Source organism: Doryrhamphus excisus, linkage group LG17, assembly GCF_037039965.1.
Source record: "Doryrhamphus excisus strain RoL-2023G ecotype Guam linkage group LG17, RoL_Dexc_Guam_v1.1, whole genome shotgun sequence".
Taxonomy (NCBI): domain Eukaryota; kingdom Metazoa; phylum Chordata; class Actinopteri; order Syngnathiformes; family Syngnathidae; genus Doryrhamphus; species Doryrhamphus excisus.
Genome location: NC_136373.1, coordinates 6330374 through 6350682, shown reverse-complemented (window position 1 = coordinate 6350682; position 20309 = coordinate 6330374). Strand labels below are relative to the sequence as shown.

The window sequence follows — 20309 nt, the reverse complement described above, 5'->3', positions numbered from 1 at the left end:
AATGGAACACGGTAGTTCTGAAGTAAAGGAGATGTCATAAGATTAGAATGTATCGCTGTATATACTTTGACTGGTTTTGTTTGTCTTTTCTTCCTTTCAGATCTGATGACAGAGATGATGGACATGTCCAGTGACTTGGTGGGCTCAGGTATTCCCTTCCTGGACTACAGGGCCTATGCCGAGCGCATTTTTTTCCCAGGCCACCAGGAGTCACCACTGAGACGGGATCTGGACGTGCCGGAAAGCCGCAGGCAGACTGTGGAGCAAGGCCTGGTCCAGCTGTCTAATCTGCTTAACAGTAAACTGTTTCTCACCAAGGTCAGCCGTCACTGTTATACATTTGTCTTTCTTCTTTGAGTAGTTTTCCTCGACACTTCTTCATACTGTTGTTCATCTCGCAGTTTATTCACACTCTGGAGGCCCAGCAGACATTTTCCCCGAGAGACAGGGCCTATGTAGCATCACTGCTCACTGTGGCTTTGCATGGTAAACTGGAGTACTTCACGGATATACTGAAGACGTTGCTCAATGATCTGGTGGAGCAGTATGTGGCAAAGAACCCCAAACTGATGCTTAGAAGGTCAGAAAGACAGCAAAATTGCCAATGTATTTCCATTTAAGTGTTGTGATATGCTTATTTTAGTGTACTACCTTTTTTTCCCCAGAACTGAATCAGTGGTTGAGAAGCTTTTGACAAACTGGATGTCAATTTGTCTTTTCAACTTCTTGCGGGTATGTTTGTAGTTTGTCTTTTTACACTCACTGAATGACATTGATTTACCTAAAGCGCAAAAAGGGCAGTTATTTTCCGAAATGTGAAAAGTCACTCAGTATGACAACACAATGTAACACCTATGGAGGATAAATACACTGGAGGTTCTCAGACTGTTTGGGCCACCTTCTCTTTGAGCAGGAACTGATGAAGCCTGCTCAGACGAGAAGCGAAACGTCTTCTCAAACAGTGGGTTTCAAACTGGGGGGTTTCAAAGCCAGCTACTGCCATATTATGGAGTTAATAACATCATATCTGTAGGACCCCAATGTTTATTTACATTTGTAAACCACACACCCGCAGACTGTGTGGTTAATTGGAACATATTCCGATATAATTTACTCTCTATATTAATTCCTTTCCAGGAATCAGCAGGAGAGTCCTTCTACATGCTGTTCCGGGCAATAAAGCACCAGGTGGATAAGGGACCTGTGGATGCAGTTTCAGGAAAAGCCAAGTACACTTTAAACGACAACCGTCTGCTACGAGAGGACGTAGAGTACCGTAGCTTGGTTAGATCACACACTGTATAAATAATACAAAAAAATACTGTACACTGTAGTGTTGTCATGACAATAGCAATTTTGTCTATGCAGACCCTAAATGTTGTGATGCCCGCCGCCATTGGAGGCACCTCCACCCACACGATGCCCGCCAAAGTGCTAGATTGTGACACCATCACTCAGGTCAAGGAGAAACTCTTGGACCAAACTTGGAAAGCAACATCCATCACCAGGAGGCCTCATGCTGACTCCTTACACCTTGGTAAGTCTCTTATAAAAGGTGCTGTCTGTTTTTCTTGTTTTAGGAAATAAATTGTAATTTTGGCGCTGTCTATATATTTCAACAACGTTTAGATTTACAGATAGCGTATGCAGTAATAAAGCATTATTATTATTAATAATAATAATAATGACACTAAACTCACCAAGCAGCAACTTAACAGTAACACTGAAAAGGTATACCTAATAAATATACAAAACATGTACCAATAGCATTTTTCCCAAGTTTTCCCATAATGTGGAGGGAGGCTGACGTCATTGCAGTGCCCCAATGAATGCAATGCATACATTTTTCAGCCTCACATCATATATGATGATTGTAAACAATACAGTTGGCTCATTCATTCATTCATTTTCTATTATCCTCACGAGGGTTGTGGGGGGTGCTGGAGCCTATCCCAGCTGTCTTCGGGCAAGAGGCGGGGTACACCCTGGACTGGTGGCCAGCCAATCACAGGGCACATATAGACAAACAACCATTCACACTCACATTCATACCTATGGACAATTTGGAGTCGCCAATTAACCTAGCATGTTATTATTATTATTATTATTATTAATAATAGCAGGTATGTTGTATATATAGATAATATAAATGTATATACATTGCCTAGGATACAACTATAGACAATACAGGCACCTATTGCAGCATGTGGAGAAATGGCTGTCAAAAACACTTCATCGCCGTCATCATTTTCCCATCCAGAGTGGCGCTCAGGTGTGGCTGGTCACCTGATCCTGTCAGATGAGGACCTGACCTCAGTGGTGCATGGCTCCTGGAAACGTCTCAATACGTTACAGCACTATAAGGTCAGTGTCATCTGTAACTAAACACGAGGAAGCTGATTTTTGCTTTTATCCATCTCAAATGTGATAATAATTGTGTATTTTGTGGTTTAGGTCCCAGATGGGTCAACGGTTGCTCTTGTCCCAAGAAACACAAAAAATCACCTCCATGACAGCCATGATTACATGCCTGGAGAGAGTAAGTTGCTGAAAGCTATAGTAGTGAGTTTAAATAACCAGATGAGGTCGCTGTTTGACTGTGTACTGAACCAATGTATGTTATTGTAGTTGGTGCCAAGCCATCACCATTAGTTTTGGAGTTAACTTTGCACATTATGTAAGTAAACTACAGAAAATAACAACAAATAAGCACTAATAGTGGGTGTATTGTTTTGTTTTCCCCCATCAGAGACTCCTATGCTGGATGATGGCGAGGAAGGAGGCGTTAAGTTGTGGCATCTGGTGAAAGCGAGCGAGGAGTTGGAGCTGCCCAAACACAGGAGGGGCAGTGTGAGGGAGAAGGGTGGGGAGAGAGCCAAGGCAATCCCTGAAATCTATCTTACTCGACTTCTTTCCATGAAGGTAATCCAACATTTGTCATGTTCTGTCGATGGTGTGGATTGCATGAGAAAGTGGAAAGGAAAATGTATAGTAATTTATTAAGTACATTATACAAACTTGACACTATGAATGTTGGACAAGTACAAAATTTTGAGGCAACCAGTATCACATAGCAGTTTCTCTGACAGTTTCTAGCCACGTTTACATGAGGAGTTTTTCTCTTTCCAAATGGAATCTTTCCGAATGACCTTTCCGAAAACAATGGTATCCATGGAAAGGAATATTCCAATCTCTTGTCTACATGCGCCGCTATAATCAACCAGAATAGTCAATGGAGCATACACAGTAAAACGTAAACATCAACATCATGTGATACCAACTTCCCCGAGCTTTTCTTTCACTTGTTGGACTAACTCTTCCGTATTGCGAGTTTTTCATTTGTCCAGTCTTGAAATGAGTTTGGATCAAAAACAAACTTTCCACAGCAGTCCGGTGCTGATTCCTCACCTCCAAAACTGAAGAACATCTCCAGCTGCGCGTTACGGCTTATCTGCTTGCCAACCGCCAATAAATAACAGAAGAAGAACGCACCCTGACAACTTTCCGTTTGAGCGGGTACAAGATACCTCAAACGGATTGGGGAAAGGAATATTCCAACCCCCGTGAATCTGATTATATATTCATTCGGATTGGCACTTTTCTTTCGGAATGAGGTGTATACAAAGATTACATTCTTTCCGTTTGAGCAAATAACCCGAATGGAATTGGAATATTTGGGTTCATGTATACGTGGCTATTAATACATTAATTTTTTTTACTCCTTTGACAGGGCACACTGCAGAAGTTTGTGGATGATTTGTTCACGGCCATCCTCAGCACCAGCCGTCCCGTCCCTCTGGCTGTCAAATACTTTTTTGACTTGTTGGATGAGCAGGCCCTGCAGCACAACATCACTGACCCAGAGACCATCCACATATGGAAAACAAATAGGTGACTGGCTCGCTATGCAGTCATACTTACATGCAATTCAAACCATAAACACTTTGAAAATTGTGGTGAAAATGTAAAGGATAGTAACTCTAGAAGATAATTTATACTTCTCTTTTGGGATATAGTACCATATTGTACTTAATTTACTACACAATATACACAAAAATATTTCTGTGACAAAGTGTGAACCACTATGTAACATAATCTCTTTGCGTCACCAAACAGCCTACCGCTTCGATTTTGGATCAACATCTTGAAGAATCCGCAGTTCATCTTTAACGTGCAGACATCAGACCATGTTGATGCTGTGCTCTTCGTCATTGCTCAGACCTTTATGGATTCCTGCACCATTGCTGACCATAAACTGGGACGGGTGAGCTCATCAAACTTTCTTCATTATTAGATCTGTAAACTATTTATGTTTTATTTATGACTAACGACGTTTAAATTGTACACTACTTTATTTACCAAACACATCTCCATTCAAAATGTGTGGTCATCATCTTTATTCGATTCATTCATTCATTTTCTACCGCTTATCCTCACGAGGGTCACGGGGGTGCTGGAGCCTGTCCCAGCTATGACACTAAATGACACTAAACTCACCAAACAGCAACTTAACAGTAACACTGAAAAGATATACCTAATAAATATACAAAACATGTACCAATAACATTTTTCCCAAGTTTTCCCATAATGTGGAGGGAGGCTGACGTCATTGCAGTGCCCCAATGAATGCAATGCATACATTTTTCAGCCTTACATCATATATGATGATTGTAAACTATATAGTTGGCTACAGTTGCAGTTTTCTACCGCTTATCCTCACGAGGGTCCCAGCTGTCTTCGGGCGAGAGGCAGGGTACACCCTGGACTGGTCGCCAGCCAATCACAGGGCACATATAGACAAACAACCATTCACACTCACATTCCTACCGATGGACAATTTGGAGTCGCCAATTAACCTAGCATGTTTTTGGAATGTGGGAGGAAACCCACGCATGCACGGGGAGAACATGCAAACTCCACACAGAGATGCCCGAGGGTGGGATTGAACTCGGGTGTCCTAGCTGTGAGGTCTGTGCGCTAACCACTCGCCCACCGTGCAGCCATCTTTATTCGATTTTGTGGTAATTTGTCATTCTGAATGAAACAGTTCTCCGTCATTCATCTCATATATTTTCTATGCCGCTTATCCTCACAAGGGTCGCAAGTACGCTGGAGCCTATCCCAGACTCATTCCAAGTTATCACAAATTCTTGATTGCAGTTGTTACCCAACCAGACTTTGTTGCCATATGTTGATCGCCTGATGGCCGATTGATCGGAGCATTCCTAATTTTTCCCAATTTATCTTCCTTATACAGGACTCCCCCATCAACAAGTTGTTGTACGCCAGAGACATCCCGCGCTACAAACAGATGGTGGAAAGGTAGGAAACGTTACAGGCAGTCGAGGAGGAGATGGGATGGAGGCCCGGGACAATCTGTTAGAGGCAGACGTTGTGTTTGTAGACAAATTGTCTGCGAGGCTTCCATGCATGGATGCTCTCGAAGCAGACTGCTCATGACTGCACAGGACACTGGTGATGACTTAAAGCTTCATTAGATAGCAAACAGCTTTACTGTCTGCTTTAAAAACCTTGTTATTGTTACAAAGGTGCTCGAGCAGATACTTATAATAATAATAATTTGATTTGTGATAGTGTTTAGCCTAGCAGAGAAGGCCCTGACTGTATACCACTGACAGACTATAATACTATATATATCCTCTCTCTTCAGGTACTATGCAGACATCCGTCAGACCATCTCAGCCAGTGACCAGGAGATGAACTCGGCTCTAGCGGAGCTCTCCCGTGTAAGTTACCTGCCTGTCTTGCCATGTTACAAGATGTTTTTCTTACATAGAATCACCATGAATAATTCATGCAAAATTTCCTTTTGAGGTGGATGCAAGAGTTGAAGATGAATTATGAATTGAAACCAATCCACTTCTTTCAGTCCCCTGATGGCTCTTCTCACCCTTTTTTTTTTTTTACACAGAACTACGCCGGGGAGGTCAACTTCTTGGTGGCTTTGCATGAGCTGTACAAGTACATCAACAAGTACTACGATCAAGTGAGTGTCATTGAATGTAGTTGTTTTCATTATGTCTAAAGTATCTCTTGCAACGCAAAGACAGGATTTAGACATTTTATTTCCCATAACGCTGAGGGAGGCTGACGTCATTGCAGCGCCGCAATGAATATTATATATATAATATGTTTATAATATATATATAATATGTATTATAATATGATTAAAGGAATAGTTCAAAAGAGTATACATTTGTATCACAAAAATGCCTCCTCAAAAAAATCTGACCTCACAAAACACCTATATTTATCTCCCACTGTATCCCTGCTTATGGTTGCCTGCCCATTCATGTGTATGTATGTAAGTAAAACGCTAGTATCGCTAGTAAACATGCAAGCGTCTTTGTCACTTACACAAGCATGGGCAAACAGCAGACAAAAAAAATTGTAGAGCACGCCCACTCCGCTGTAATTAATCACACTCCCAAGTACTTCCGGACTACTGCCGAACCCCACTTTCTAATTTTGTGGTTGTAGGAGTTGATAATAAAATAATAGTTTGGCACGTATTACGCATGTTCACAGAAAGACTCCCATGTGAAATGCCGTTGACGGATGAAAATATAGCTTGCCTCGTAGAACGATACCTAGCTCTCAATTTCGCTACAAAGACTCAACAAGATGCTCGTTTGCCGTCTGCATTTTTTACCTGAGGACTGGAGCACATATCTTGTGCTGGAAGACACAGCTATCCCAATGAGAGCGGTGATAGTGTTGTTGACAGAACTAGCATGACTGTATATCAAAAGATGCAATGTTGTTAGAGGTTTTTTTTTGTTTTTTGTTTTTTTAAGAGGGCTTCATAGGTGTCAAAATAGATGTATTCCAATGACCGCAATGTAATTTTGTCATGCTATAATGCACAGAAAAGGGAGAGAAATTTGTGTTCATGTTTCACATTGTGAATGATGAGCAAAATAAAAAAAAAATTGCACTCCCTAATTACCTTTATAAATAGCAAAATTAAAAACATTAAACACATAGCATTGAATTGAATGGAGAGCCACGAAGAAAGTGTCAGACCTCGGGGTGGAGCCTTTTATGTGCTGCTCTGTGATTGGCCAGTCAGTGTCTCATGTGATTTGGCTTGGTCAATTATATATTTTATTTTCAAATAATCATTTCCACCCGCCATCAGATCATCACCGCCCTGGAGGAAGACTGCACAGCCCAGAAGATGCAGCTTGGCTACAGGCTGCAACAGATTGCTGCTGCTGTAGAAAACAAAGTGACTGACCTATGACCCTACATACATTGTCCATTTTGCCACAAAGACTTTGACTTGAACACAGTCCAATTTTATATTCAAAAATATGAAAAAGAAGCATTGTGGCGCACAAATAAGACACTCCATGTTGTCGAAAGGAAACCGTAAGGACGAATGTTTGTTATTTCTTGGTGGAACTTGATATAGAACCACATAGACATTCCTGCAAATGTATAAAAATACATGCATCGGTCCTCAGAAGAGCAATGGTGAAGATACAATGGATGTTCTGGATGAAGAAAAGGAAGATGACATAAAAGATGACTTGAGGGACTACCGTACCCATACGGATTTTAAAGTTTTACAAGGAACCATCTCACCTTTTTTTGCAATCTGCTTGCAGTCATTCTTACTCAAATGCAGACCCATTATATTCCTATTGGACTGCTATTGTTTCATGCAATTCATTTCAGTTTCCAATCCGTCCTATGTAAAATATGTTACACTAATTAGGCTTGTTTCTCTTTTGAGTGGTTAAAAACATTGAATGCATCCTTTTGAAAGCTAGTCATTCATTTTTTTTTTTCAAATTTTGCCCATTTTATGTTAGAAAACATAAAGAGGCATCAGTAGTTGTCTTAAAAACAATATTTTGTATGGATTAGGAATGTGTTTATATTTGCAAACAGTGAGGTGTTACTTTTACAGAAGACATCTTTTTATTGTTGCCGTTAGCATTTAGCACAAAGCACCTGTATGCCAATGAACACTGCCTTTTAACGCAGCTTTGTTCACTCCGACTGGAGCCCAATGAGACAAATGTGGTTTAAACATTGGAGAAAAACAGCTTTAGTTTATTTAGTTAAATTTGATGATGTCGTTTTATGTTAGTTTGATGAAGGTACCTTTTTGTTCGTTAGCTTTTACAAATGTAATTTATTTTTTATTTATTTAATTGCTTATGTTGGCAAGACAATGTTGATTTAGTTGTCCCCTTCTAAGTCATCTGGTACTTTTTTTTTCTTTTTAAGAAAAAACAATTCACTCATTATTTTTTTACGTTGAGTTGTTTTAAGATATGAAGTATTTACTGTGACTTAAAGTCAAATTCACTGTTTTTTGTGCGTGGTATTTCTTAAAAACATTGCAAGCGCTCACCTTGTAAATACAACCTTTTAGTGTTGCCTGTAGTTTGGATGCAAAATGGCTTTCTTTAACTGTTGTGACTGTGGATTCCAGTAGATACACACGTCTATTGTGACAATAAAGTGCTCCCAGTTAAAACAGATTGGAATTATTATAAGCATGAAAAATGTAATTCACAAGTAACACCACTAGGGGCAGCAATTCCACTATTACTATGAAGGTAAGTGTTAGCTAGCACATTAGCTATGTTTTTGCTAACAAAATATATGTTATATAAGTCAACAATACACAATAAGTAACGTTAATTCTTTAAATTACTTACCATGTTGACAATCCTTAATGTTTTTACAACTACCAAATGCTTTTGTGTGTCTGTATTTGAAACTAACCAGCCAACAAGATTAGCTTGTGTGTATGTCTTAAATTAGCACCTCTAAATTCAGGTCAAATTTCTGTCTATGATAGACAACTCTGGTAGAGGGTCATACTAAAATTCAAAGTGTGTCTCTGTATTAGCATTGCTAGCACTGAAAAATTGAATTGTATATCATTTAAGAGTTAGTTGGCCACTGATATATGTATAATACAAATTAAGACATTGTTTTGTTTAGTTGCCATTTTTGTTATTGTCTGCTTTAATTTATTCCACCCACAGCCCGCCTCCAGGTACGCCCACTCCACTGTGATTGGTCACGCTCCCTATGACTCCTGAGGACTTCCCGGCAGCTGCCAAACCCCACTTTATAATTTTGTGGTATAAGAGTTGATAATAATTGTGGTGGGAAAAGGCTATTAGCAACTCCGGACATCAGTGACGTTGTAATTTGCGTGCATGCAGGTATGTAACTCTAAACTTTGGCATCGTTTAAGACGAGAATACAACATTTACCGCTTATCCTCGCTAGGGTCGCCAATCAGCCAATCACAGGGCACATATAGACAAACAACCATTCACACTCACATTCATACCTATGGACAATTTGGAGTCGCCAATTAACCTAGCATGTTTTTGGAATGTGGGAGGAAACCCACGCATTCATGGGGAGAACATGCTAACTTTTTATTGCTATTAGTAAGGTTGATTACATGAAAAAATGCAGACACATTTGAAAGAGTTTGGAAACATTATATATTTTCATGGGGCTGCACGGCGGACGAGTGGTTAGCACGCAGACCTCACAGCTAGGTTCAATTCCACCCTCGGCTATCTCTGTGTGGAGTTTGCATGTTCTCCCTGTGCATGTGTGGGCTTTATTCCGGTTTCCTCCCACATTCCAAAAACATGCTAGGTTAATTGGCGACTCCAAATTGTCCATAGGTATGAATGTGAGTGTGAATGGTTGTTTGTCTATATGTGCCCTGCGATTGGCTGGCCACCAGTCCAGGGTGTACACTGCCTCTCGTCCTGAAGACAGCTGGGATAGGCTCCAGCACCCCCTGCAACCCTTGTGAGGATAAGCAGTAGAAAATGAATGAATGATACATTTTCATGCACATGCATTTCAGTTAGCATGGAAATAAGCTGACCTGACTACGGAGTGCCTGTTCTCATGCCAGCTTTAGATACCCTGCGACCCCTGTAGTAGCAAGGTCACGCTCCTTGGCAGCTGTGACTCCTCCTGCTGTTTTTAGTCACATTGAACTGACACTACTGCAACCCACAGTAGAGAGAGGGATAGAAATACATTATAGTAGTGAATGTACACCGATGGTAGACCAGCCGCTACCTACCACATATACTGTAATACTACTACATGTAGCCCTTCTAACCGTGCAAGGATATTAGTCTTTCAGCACTACATGATGGAGAGGAGTCGTCGTTCACTTTATGCAGCGCCATTGCAGCAACACAGGTGAGTGGGGGCCATTTGTTGTACAAGATACTGTAGTGTACTTTATACCATAAAAATGGATGTGTATTATTGGTTCTTATGCACAACTGCAGTGTCCTAAAATGCACTTTTAACAGTCTTTTGACAGATCTGCAAAAGAAGCATTAAGCATCCTGAAGATGAGGTTTCATATTATGGAATGGAGATTAGCTTCTTTTAGGTTTCAGCTTATCTTACTCAGGCATCCTATCCAAAGCAGCCGCTAGTTGTCAGGCTACGAGGTGTTCCAAAATGATTAACAGCTCTGTTGGAAATAGTACACCAAGTTTCCATCGCCGGTCCAATCTGTAAGAACCTTTTTATAAAAGTAGTTCATGAGACTAACTCGATCCCTGACTGCTAATATTTGACTCAGATCGTATGACGAGGAGGCGATAATTACCTCTTTGATTTAAAGAAATACTATTTCATATTGAAAGGACTACCTGTCAGACATTTTGATAGCTAACCCTAAGCACATTGAGGCGAATATAATAATTATTGTAAAAAAAAACAAGCATAAAACTTGATACTGATACTGCCGGTCTAGAGCGATATACATTCTAACCAACAGGAGGCGCCAAATTACTTCTTCACAAGCCGCTCAGCGCTTTTCTTTGTTTCGCTCTCTCTCTCTTCCTCTCTCTTTCGCTAACTCTCTCTCTCTTCCTCTCTTTCTCACTCTCACTCACTCTCCCTCTCTCACACACACTGTCTCTCTCTCTCTTTCTCACACACTCTTTCTTTCTCTCACACACACTCTCTCTCTCTCTCTCTCTCACACACACACTCTCTCTCTCTCTCTCTCTCACACACACACTCTCTCTCTCTTTCTCACACACTCTTTCTTTCTCTCACTCTCTCTCTCTCTCTCCCTCACAATCTCTCTCTCTCATACACACACACACTCTCTCTCTCTTTCTCACACACTCTTTCTTCCTCTCTCTCTCTCTCTCTCTCTCTCTCTCTCTCTCTCACACACACACACACACCAGTGCTCCAGAGGTATGCAGCCTTGTCCCCCCCAAAAAAAACTGTCTCAAAGTTTGTTAGGAAGTACTCCTTGAGTAATTATGCCCATTGACGATAATGCTGATCAATAAATGAGCATCATCAATTCAAGTCAAGTTTATTTATATAGCCCATAATCACAATAGAGCCTCAAAGGACATTTACAAGCTGGCAACAATGGACCACATCCCCTGATCTGAACCCCCATCTGGGCAAGGAAAAACGTTATGTCCAGCAGTTTTTATTAGTATTTAACAAAAGCAGGCCTTGAAAAATATTGATCGTCTTGTATTCTTTTGCTTGAGCTGTGTAGTTTTCTGCTTCGTTTTGTGACTACTTGACTGTACATCGCATTTGTCCTCATTTTTTCTCAGTTTCAGAGTGAATAATGCATGAAACCTAATGATAAAATGCGGGCATAATAAAGGGGAGGTGTTTCTATGAAGGTGCTGATCCAAATTAGGATTGTTTGGCCTTGGTGGAGGTCTTTTTACTCGTGTGTGTGTAACAGGAGTAAATGTGCCTTCCACCACAGTTCCGAGGACCTAGGATGCCTGGAGCAGCTGGAGCTCAAGGATGCTGAAGACCCAAGAGAATATTGTTACGGTATGACAGTGTTTCATATACTCACTCTACATTTATACAGTATATTATTTATAATTTCATATTTCAGACATGGTTTTGAAGACAAAAAAGATAGTTATCTCTATTAAATGTTTATTTATCACATTTATTTTGCCTTTAATCTTCTCAGGTGGTTATCATCTGGTGCAGATAGGTGACATATTTAACAGAAGGTACAAGGTGCTCTCCAAACTCGGCTGGGGTTATTTCTCCACCGTGTGGCTCTGTGTGGACCTCAGGTATATATTTTGGGGTATTTCATTGCCTCTTAATACACTAAATGCTACAAAATGTCATGTATGTTAAATGTGAAGTGTTGGTTGCAGTTTGGGTCGGCGTGTTGCAGTGAAGGTCCTGAAGAGTGGCGCTGGTTTCACTCAGGCAGGACAAGATGAACTTTCTCTCCTCAGATGTGTTCGTATTACTCTTTCTATAGCTTCCATCATGTTTTTTGTGTCTATTATTTAGATTCTCATGCTTTTATTTCCTTATTTAATTTACAGACAGGTAGTTCTTCCAGCAGACATCCACACAGTGAGAAGATTGTTCAGCTGCTAGATGAATTCAAGCTGGCTGGAGTCAATGGCGTCCGTGTCCTTTCAGAGAGACGTATAAAAAAAATGCAGTTTTTAAATGAAACTTTTTATTATAAGGGAGAAAAAAATGGCCCTGTGTGAAAAAATGATTGTCCCCTCCCACTAAAACATAACATAACTGACATTAATTGAGTCTGGGAAAGGTTATAAAGCCGTTTCTAAAGCTTTAGGACTCTAGCAAACCACAGATAGAGCCATTATCCGCAAATGGCAAAAAATGCAGAACAGAGGTCACAAAAGACTCCACAAAATCCATGTCCAAAAAAATGTACTGCTTTAATCCCAGCTTTTAGTCCCGCCTATTTCCGATTAAACCACACAATATTACATATAAATTGCTGTAAGAGACTCATTGCAAGTTATTGCAAACGCTTGATTGTAGTTGTTGGACCAACCATTTATTAGGTTTAGGTGGCAATCACTTATACTGTCCCATGCATATATTTTGGACTATAAGTCGCTCCAGAGTATAAGTCGCACATACTTACATATAAATTGCTGAATGAGACTCATTGCAAGTTATTGCAAACACTTGATTGCAGTTGTTGGACCATACTGTCCCATGTGTACTGTATTTTCTGGACTATAAGTTGCTCCGGAGTATAAGTCGCAAATACTTACTACATATAAATTGCTGTAAGAGACTCATTGCAAGTTATTGCAAACACTTTATTGCAGTTGTTGGACCAACCATTTATTAGGTTTAGGCGGCAATCATTCATACTGTCCCATGTGTACCGTATTTTCTGGACTATAAGTCTCTCCGGAGTACAAGTCGCACATACTTACATATAAATTGCTGTAAGACAGTCATTGCAAGTTATTGCAAACACTTGACTGCAGTTGTTGGACCAACCATTTATTAGGTTTAGGTGGCAATCACTCATACTGTCCCATGTGTACCGTATTTTCTGGACTATAAGTCGCTCTAGAGTATAAGTCGCACATACTTACATATAAATTGCTGTAAGAGACTCATTGCAAGTTATTGCAAACGCTTGATTGCAGTTGTTGGACCAACCATTTATCAGGTTTAGGTGGCAATCACTCATACTGTCCCATGTGTACCGTATTTTCTGGACTATAAGTCGCTCCGGAGTATAAGTCGCACATACTTACATATAAATTGCTGAATGAGACTCATTGCAAGTTATTACAAACGCTTGATTGCAGTTGTTGGACCAACCATTTATTAGGTTTAGGTGGCAATCACTCATACTGTCCCATGTGTACCGTATTTTTCCGGGCTATAAGTCGCACATACTTGCATATGAATTGCTGTAAGAGACTAATTGCAAGTTATTGCAAATGCTTGATTGCAGTTGTTGGACCAACCATTTATTAGGTTTAGGTGGCAATCATTCACACTGCCCCATGTGTACCGTATTTTCTGGACTAGAAGTCGCTCTGGAGTATAAGTCGCACAAGGCCAAAAATGCATAATTAGGTAGAAAAAAACATATAAGTCATATAACATATAAGAAAATACAGTATTTTGAATTTTTTCATTCAGTTTTATTTAAAAATAATTTCAAAAAATTTCAATTTGTTTGATAATCTGAAACAATGAAGTGTGACAAAAGTGCAAAAAAACTACGAAATCAGGCATGGGGGCAAACGCTTCGTCACACCACTGTAAATAATCCGATGATAATGACTATCGTTAGTATACAACAATACAATACAATGTTTATTGACATTATCTAGTCCATGGAATTGTGTGCTTTGCGTTCTTTATACCTTAATGGGTGCTGGTTAGACATATGTCTTGTATTGGAGCTACTGGGACCAGACTTGAGAAGCTTGCAAATTAATTTCCGGAATCGCCGACTGTTTCAGCCTTGCGTCAAACAAATACTCACTCAGGTAAATATTGTGTTATGAATATACAATTATATTACCACAAGTACGTCCATTTCATTATTGTTTTTATTCAGGTTCTGCAAGGTTTGGATTACCTTCACAACCAGTGTAAAATCATCCACACGGACATCAAGCCAGAGAATATCCTGCTGTGTTTGAACCAACATTCTCACAGTGGACCAGTGGGTAGCAGCAGTATGTCCGTGGTACCAAATGAAGATCAAGCTGAGTCTACAGGCACGTTTTTTTTATTTATTGCTACAGATGTATGCTGCACAGTTAAACAAGCAATATCAATTAATTCATTGTGATAAATAGATTTTTGATTGGATTTCTTAATCGATTTTTCTTCTAGAAAAAGAAGACGGCACTCCCGCTATGTTAAATGAAGCTCCAGTGAAGATTGCTGACCTGGGAAGTTCTTGTTGGGTGGTCAGTAGTTTATTTATCTGCTACATGGTTCATGTCATATCTAATTAACTTTTATGCCACTGTAATCATTTTTTTTTTTTGAGTAGTACAAACATTTCAGTGAGGCGATCCAAACTCGTCAGTACCGTTCACTGGAGGTTTTACTGGGGTCCGAGTACGGCCCGCCAGCGGACATCTGGAGCGTCGCCTGCATGGTGAGAAACCAACATCGCCCCTCACCCACGGTCAGCTGGGACAGGCTCCAGTATATACCCCAGTAACCCTAATTACAATTATTAAGTGGTCCATTATTAGTCCAAAAATATGAACAAACTATATGAACAATACTAGTCATATCTAGTATCCTGGTCACAAGGTCAATAATTACATCAAACATTGATGAGAAATTACATTACCATTACATTACAACCTGACATGATGCCGTGAAAAAAGTTCTCCTCGCATTCCATGTGGAAGTGGTACATTTTTGGCTTCTTAAAAATTGAACATTGGACCGAAAACAACATAACCATCAGCTAGGTATACAGTAAGTAGCTATGAGTAGTATTTTATTGTATGAACTCTCAGTAATGTAATCGTCTGTGTTCACACAGGCCTTTGAGTTGCTGACTGGAGACTCTCTGTTCGACCCCAAATCTGGCACCTCTTTCTCCCTGGAGGAAGGTATGAGGAAGACTACTGTTACTGGATTAAATAAGATAAAATTAAAGTTTAAAACAATATATTCTTTATATGTACATGTTCAGATCATATAGCCCAGATCATGGAGCTGCTTGGTAAAATACCACCAACTGTACTTTTTTCTGGGAAATACTCTTCACAGTACTTCAGCCGCAAAGGTAAGTGTATGTTCCTGATTTGTGTTGTCTAAAGCAACGATTCCCAAAGTGTGGGCTGCGGTCCCCTGGTGGGCTGTGGTGATACTGCAGGTGGGCCATAAGAGGTCAATAAAAATATTAATTTTTGCAAATATTATTTTAGAAATTATTTTTGTTATAAAATATTTATTGCATGATAAAAAATTTTTATAGGCCTAAGTAATAACCTATTGAGTGTTATTGACCTGTAACAATATTTTAGGAACCTTATACAGTTTATGATTGGAATGTAGCTCTTATTATTATTATATTACATATATTATAACATATATAATATATTATATACTATATTATATAATTATAATACAATTATTATTGTACAATAATGTAAAATGTACAATAATAATAATAATACAAATTATTATTATTAAATTGTTATTATTATATAATAATATATTATATTAAAAATAATAAATATAATAATTATTATTGTACATTATTTTTATTTTTATTTTTATTTTTAGTGCCCTGAGAATGCAGCACTTTGTTTATGTACTGTTTATACGACAAAGGTGGGCTGCGGACATTTTTTAGATATTCAAGTGAGCCCTGAGTTGGTAAAGTTTTGGAACCCCTGGTCTAAAGGAAATAAGAGATAACTTTAGGATCATAATTGTGCTTTACATTAGTAATAATGAATGTTTATCTACCCTGAGGTGACCTCCGGCGTTTTGGACCGCTACGGATCTGGAGACTCTACGACGTTCTGGTGGAGAAATACCACTTCCTTTTGGATGAAGCCTCCACTTTGTCTGACTTCCTACTGCACATGTTAGATTATTATCCAGACAGGAGGGCCACTGCCTCACAGTGTCTCCTTCACCCTTGGCTGACATCCTGAAGGTCCTATTATGGACTGTAAAGTAACTAATGACCAAATTTTATGTTTTGTTTTCAACAAAAATCAGCCGTTATTCTTTGTGATTAAATGTACAGTATGAACACAATGTCTATGTGCTTTTCATCCTATCTAGCTGTAAGCTCGGCATGCCACCGGAGGAATTTCTCTGTAGACCTCCATGTAACCACACTCGGTCCTAATACGACGACAATTCCTGGGCCACGAGGTGGGCTCCATCAGCCTGACAGGAAGAAGGTGGGTCACGGTTCGAGAAGAAAGAACTATGAGAAACGAATGCAATGACAGAATGACCCTGAGCATGACTTCATTATGTAAGTGCAATTAATGAATATGACCTGAAGTGAAGGATGTACTCACGCAAAGCAGTAAGTGCCAATGTCGTGGCAGAAACACTTGTCACAACCTCTCCTTAACAAATCTCCGGACTTGTAGTACTTGTCCTTATAAGTGTATAGGCTAGAAAAAAACAACAAAAACACTTTGTGTAATATAATAATTGGGCAGTGAGGCTTTCTTAAAGTAGAAGTTTGCTTACCAACATGGCTGAATTAAAGACACAGACATTCAATGCAGCTGACGTTGAACAAAATGTGATGCTATACAGTCAAAGACCACACACAAGAATAAAAATGGTGACGTTTTACTTGAAAAAAAACATTCACATCATTCACCCAGTCAGAATATGACCCTCTCAGCCAACGCCACCATCTGTATGTGTGAGTACGTTTGAGCTGTGATATTTTTGGTGAGGTGACTCACCCACAGAACTGGATGCTCTGCTTTGGTTATTAATGACATGAAAAGTCCTGATCTAACCTCGGCATACTGCATAAGGACGAACATACAGTCATGACTTTAATGAAGTACTCTCCCAGGAAATAGACACGTCCCTCACTACATCATGGTTTGAACATTTGTGACTTCCTTTATGATTTTTCTAAAATGTATTCATTGATAAAGGTCTGTTCAAAAATCTGGCAAAAATGCATTTGTAACATTTATACTCATTTATAGTAGTATCAAGGGGGGTGCTGGAGCCTATCCCAGCTGTCTTCAGGAGAGAGGCGGGGTACACCCTGGACTGGTGGCCAGCCAATCACAGGGCACATATAGACAAACAACCATTCACACTCACATTCATACCTATGGACAATTTGGAGTCGCCAATTAACCTAGCATGTTTTTGGAATGTGGGAGGAAACCGGAGTACCCGGAGAAAACCCACACTTGCACACAGAAATGGCCGAGGGTAGAATTGAACTCGGGTCTCCTAGCTGTGAGGCCTACGTGCTAACCGCTCATCCACTGTGCAGCCTTACTTTATTTCAGCATTCATTCACTCATTCATTTTCTCCCGCTTATCCTCACAAGGGTCACGGTGGTGCTGGAGCCTATCCCAGCTGTCTTCGGGTGAGAGGCGGGGTACACCCTGGACTGGTCGCCAGCCAATCACAGGGCACATATAGACAAACAACCATTCACACTCACATTCATACCTATGGACAATTTGGAGTCGCCAATTAACCTAGCATGTTTTTGGAATGTGGGAGGAAACCCACACATGCACGGGGAGAACATGCAAACTGCACACAGAGATGGTGGAATTGAACTCAGGTCTCCTAGCTGTGAGGCCTGCGAGCTAACCACTCATCCACCATGTAGCCTTACTTTATTTCAGTATATTTATTCATTTAATGTAGTGGTTTGTTTCTGTTCTTTTTCATGAAGAAAACAATGATACTTTTTCTAAAACATATGCTTATTTTTCTTTTGTATCAAATAATATGTAACACAGCAGTGGCTGCCATATTGGTCCTTCTCCGTTGCTGAAATATATACAAATAATGTGTATTCCAAAAAATATTTTTTCCTCCCATTCCATTTAAGCCTTTTTTCTATTTGCCTTCAAATCTTTAGTACCTTTGTCGTTTTAGGTCAAAGTACACAATTAAATAAAACAAGTTGTTTTTAAGTTGTAAAATATCTTTATTCGACCCTCTCAAAATGCATTTGAGTAAAAGAAACGTTCATAGTGAGCTGTAATACTATTCACATAAAGGAATCGAAACTTTCAGACATCAGAAACCATTCATAAAAAGCAACAAACATCTTTTTTTCTTGGAAATTCATAAATATACTTTTTTTTCTTTTCTTTTTTTTTCCTTAAATGCATTTTGGGGGTGTTGATATTTCAACAAGCAATCATCCGTTAGTGAAATCAATCCAAAAAAAAAAAAAAGATGATCTGATGTGACGAACAACCATTATAGTAAAATACACAGAAAGTGAACTAAAGATTACAGTACGTTCAAATACTCTCATCCAATTATTTTCTTGTACAAAACAACCCAACAAAATAAAACATTTCTATTTTTTTTAACACATGATGATATTTTGGCAACATTTCAGGATTGAACATAAAAGTCAACTATAAAAAAAAATCACTAGACATTAGTTAGCCCCCCCCTTCCACCGAAACATGTTTAATACATGATATTGAAATCATTGAAAAGCTTTATTTGTATTTGAACTCAACATAATAAAGTAAATTCAGCTTGTCATTCAATGCAGCTAAATGCCCCCCCCCAAACCCCCGTTAATCAAAAGTGGGACATCTTAGTTGGACCTCAAATCCACAGCCGAACGCATCATGGTGTCGCTTCTCAAGAGCTCAGTCGGAGTGTTGTAGTCTTTGTTTATTTTATAGTAAAAAAAAAAAAAAAAAGCCTACAGTGTCACTACTTGTTTTGCTGGTTCTGCACCACATCTGGATCAAAGAGTTCTTAGAGGCACCTGGAGTAGTAAAAAGATGTGCTCATCAGGGTTAAGATAGCGTCACTTCCCCGTGTTTTAAGGTTGTTAGTTCAGGAAAAAAAAGTCCTCGTTCTCAGGATCGAGGAAAGAGGGGGGAGGAAAAAGCACACCGGTGCGGACAAATGATGCTTGGAAGTCCGAACAGGAACATGTAGGCCTCTTTTCTTTTTCCATCACCGTTGTAGATTTCTTTAATTGAAAGTCATTCCGGACCCTTGAATATATTCCCATCATGTCCTGTCTTCTTTATGCAAATTGATGGAAACCTTCATGCTTAGTTTTCAGCATGTGGATTACTTGTTTAAAAAGAAAACAAAACAAAAAATCAGCAATATCTGTACATACCATAACAGTGATTTCTATCATTTTACATGCTTTTAAAAAGAAAATACTCGGCACTGCGATGGTCAATGAGGCTAAAAATCTGTGGTACGGTATATCACAAAAGTGAGTACAACCCCTCACATTTTAGCTATTTCTATATATCCTCTCAAGGGACAATACTACAGAAAGTAAACCTGGATATACTTTCAAGTAGTCCATGTACAGCCTGAATAGCAGTATCTGCTCCAAACGAGTTAACTCATTTGCTACCAAAGATATATTTATGTGTATCAATGTTTAATTTTTTTTTTTGCACAAAGAGGCACAAAGAGGTGATGATGCAACTCCACAATAGAAGAGAGCATGTTTGATGCAGTTTTAAGCCCCCCGCCCAAAAAAAAAAAACACTGCAGAAGTGCATTTTATAAGAACTCAGCCTGTATTTCTCACATTGAAATACACACTACACAGCAACCACGAAGTAAAAAGGCATTTCGCCGTGTTGCGTAAAGGAGGTTACCCATTGAAGGGCAATTTTAACGCACGCAAAAAAAAGGTTATTTTCTATAACAACAACAACAACCATTATTTGGTGTTATTTATGTTGTGGCATTATAGTTTACACATTTTGCCTAAAAATATAAATATTTTGCTGAA

At 39.3% G+C, this 20309-nt stretch overlaps 2 protein-coding genes and 1 long non-coding RNA gene across 4 annotated transcripts in view; all 3 read left to right on the top strand.

Annotated features, from left to right (window-relative positions):
- The window catches only part of plxnb1a (plexin b1a), a 44427-nt gene extending 35896 nt beyond the window's left edge, over nt 1-8531 (top strand). For both annotated transcript variants that reach the window (XM_058084890.2, XM_058084893.2), the window contains 14 exons: nt 101-318; nt 402-580; nt 666-732; nt 1138-1284; nt 1369-1537; nt 2261-2364; nt 2455-2539; nt 2750-2922; nt 3731-3891; nt 4117-4264; nt 5258-5322; nt 5672-5747; nt 5933-6007; nt 7163-8531. In XM_058084890.2, coding sequence (XP_057940873.2) covers nt 101-318; nt 402-580; nt 666-732; nt 1138-1284; nt 1369-1537; nt 2261-2364; nt 2455-2539; nt 2750-2922; nt 3731-3891; nt 4117-4264; nt 5258-5322; nt 5672-5747; nt 5933-6007; nt 7163-7267 — 1772 coding nt within the window. In that variant the 3' untranslated portion in view covers nt 7268-8531. The remainder of the gene's footprint in view (nt 1-100; nt 319-401; nt 581-665; nt 733-1137; nt 1285-1368; nt 1538-2260; nt 2365-2454; nt 2540-2749; nt 2923-3730; nt 3892-4116; nt 4265-5257; nt 5323-5671; nt 5748-5932; nt 6008-7162) is intronic.
- The window catches only part of LOC144902000 (uncharacterized), a 55665-nt gene that overhangs the window by 17679 nt on the left and 17677 nt on the right, over nt 1-20309 (top strand). The gene's annotated exons all lie outside the window — the stretch shown is intronic.
- Nucleotides 10064-16554, top strand: LOC131137213 (SRSF protein kinase 3). Its single transcript, XM_078797922.1, has 12 exons — nt 10064-10230; nt 11795-11865; nt 12014-12122; nt 12210-12297; nt 12387-12474; nt 14239-14345; nt 14417-14579; nt 14698-14774; nt 14861-14968; nt 15368-15437; nt 15521-15613; nt 16309-16554. Exons 1-12 carry the CDS (start codon nt 10076-10078, stop codon nt 16491-16493), a joined length of 1314 nt encoding a protein of 437 aa, XP_078654048.1. The 5' UTR covers nt 10064-10075; the 3' UTR covers nt 16494-16554.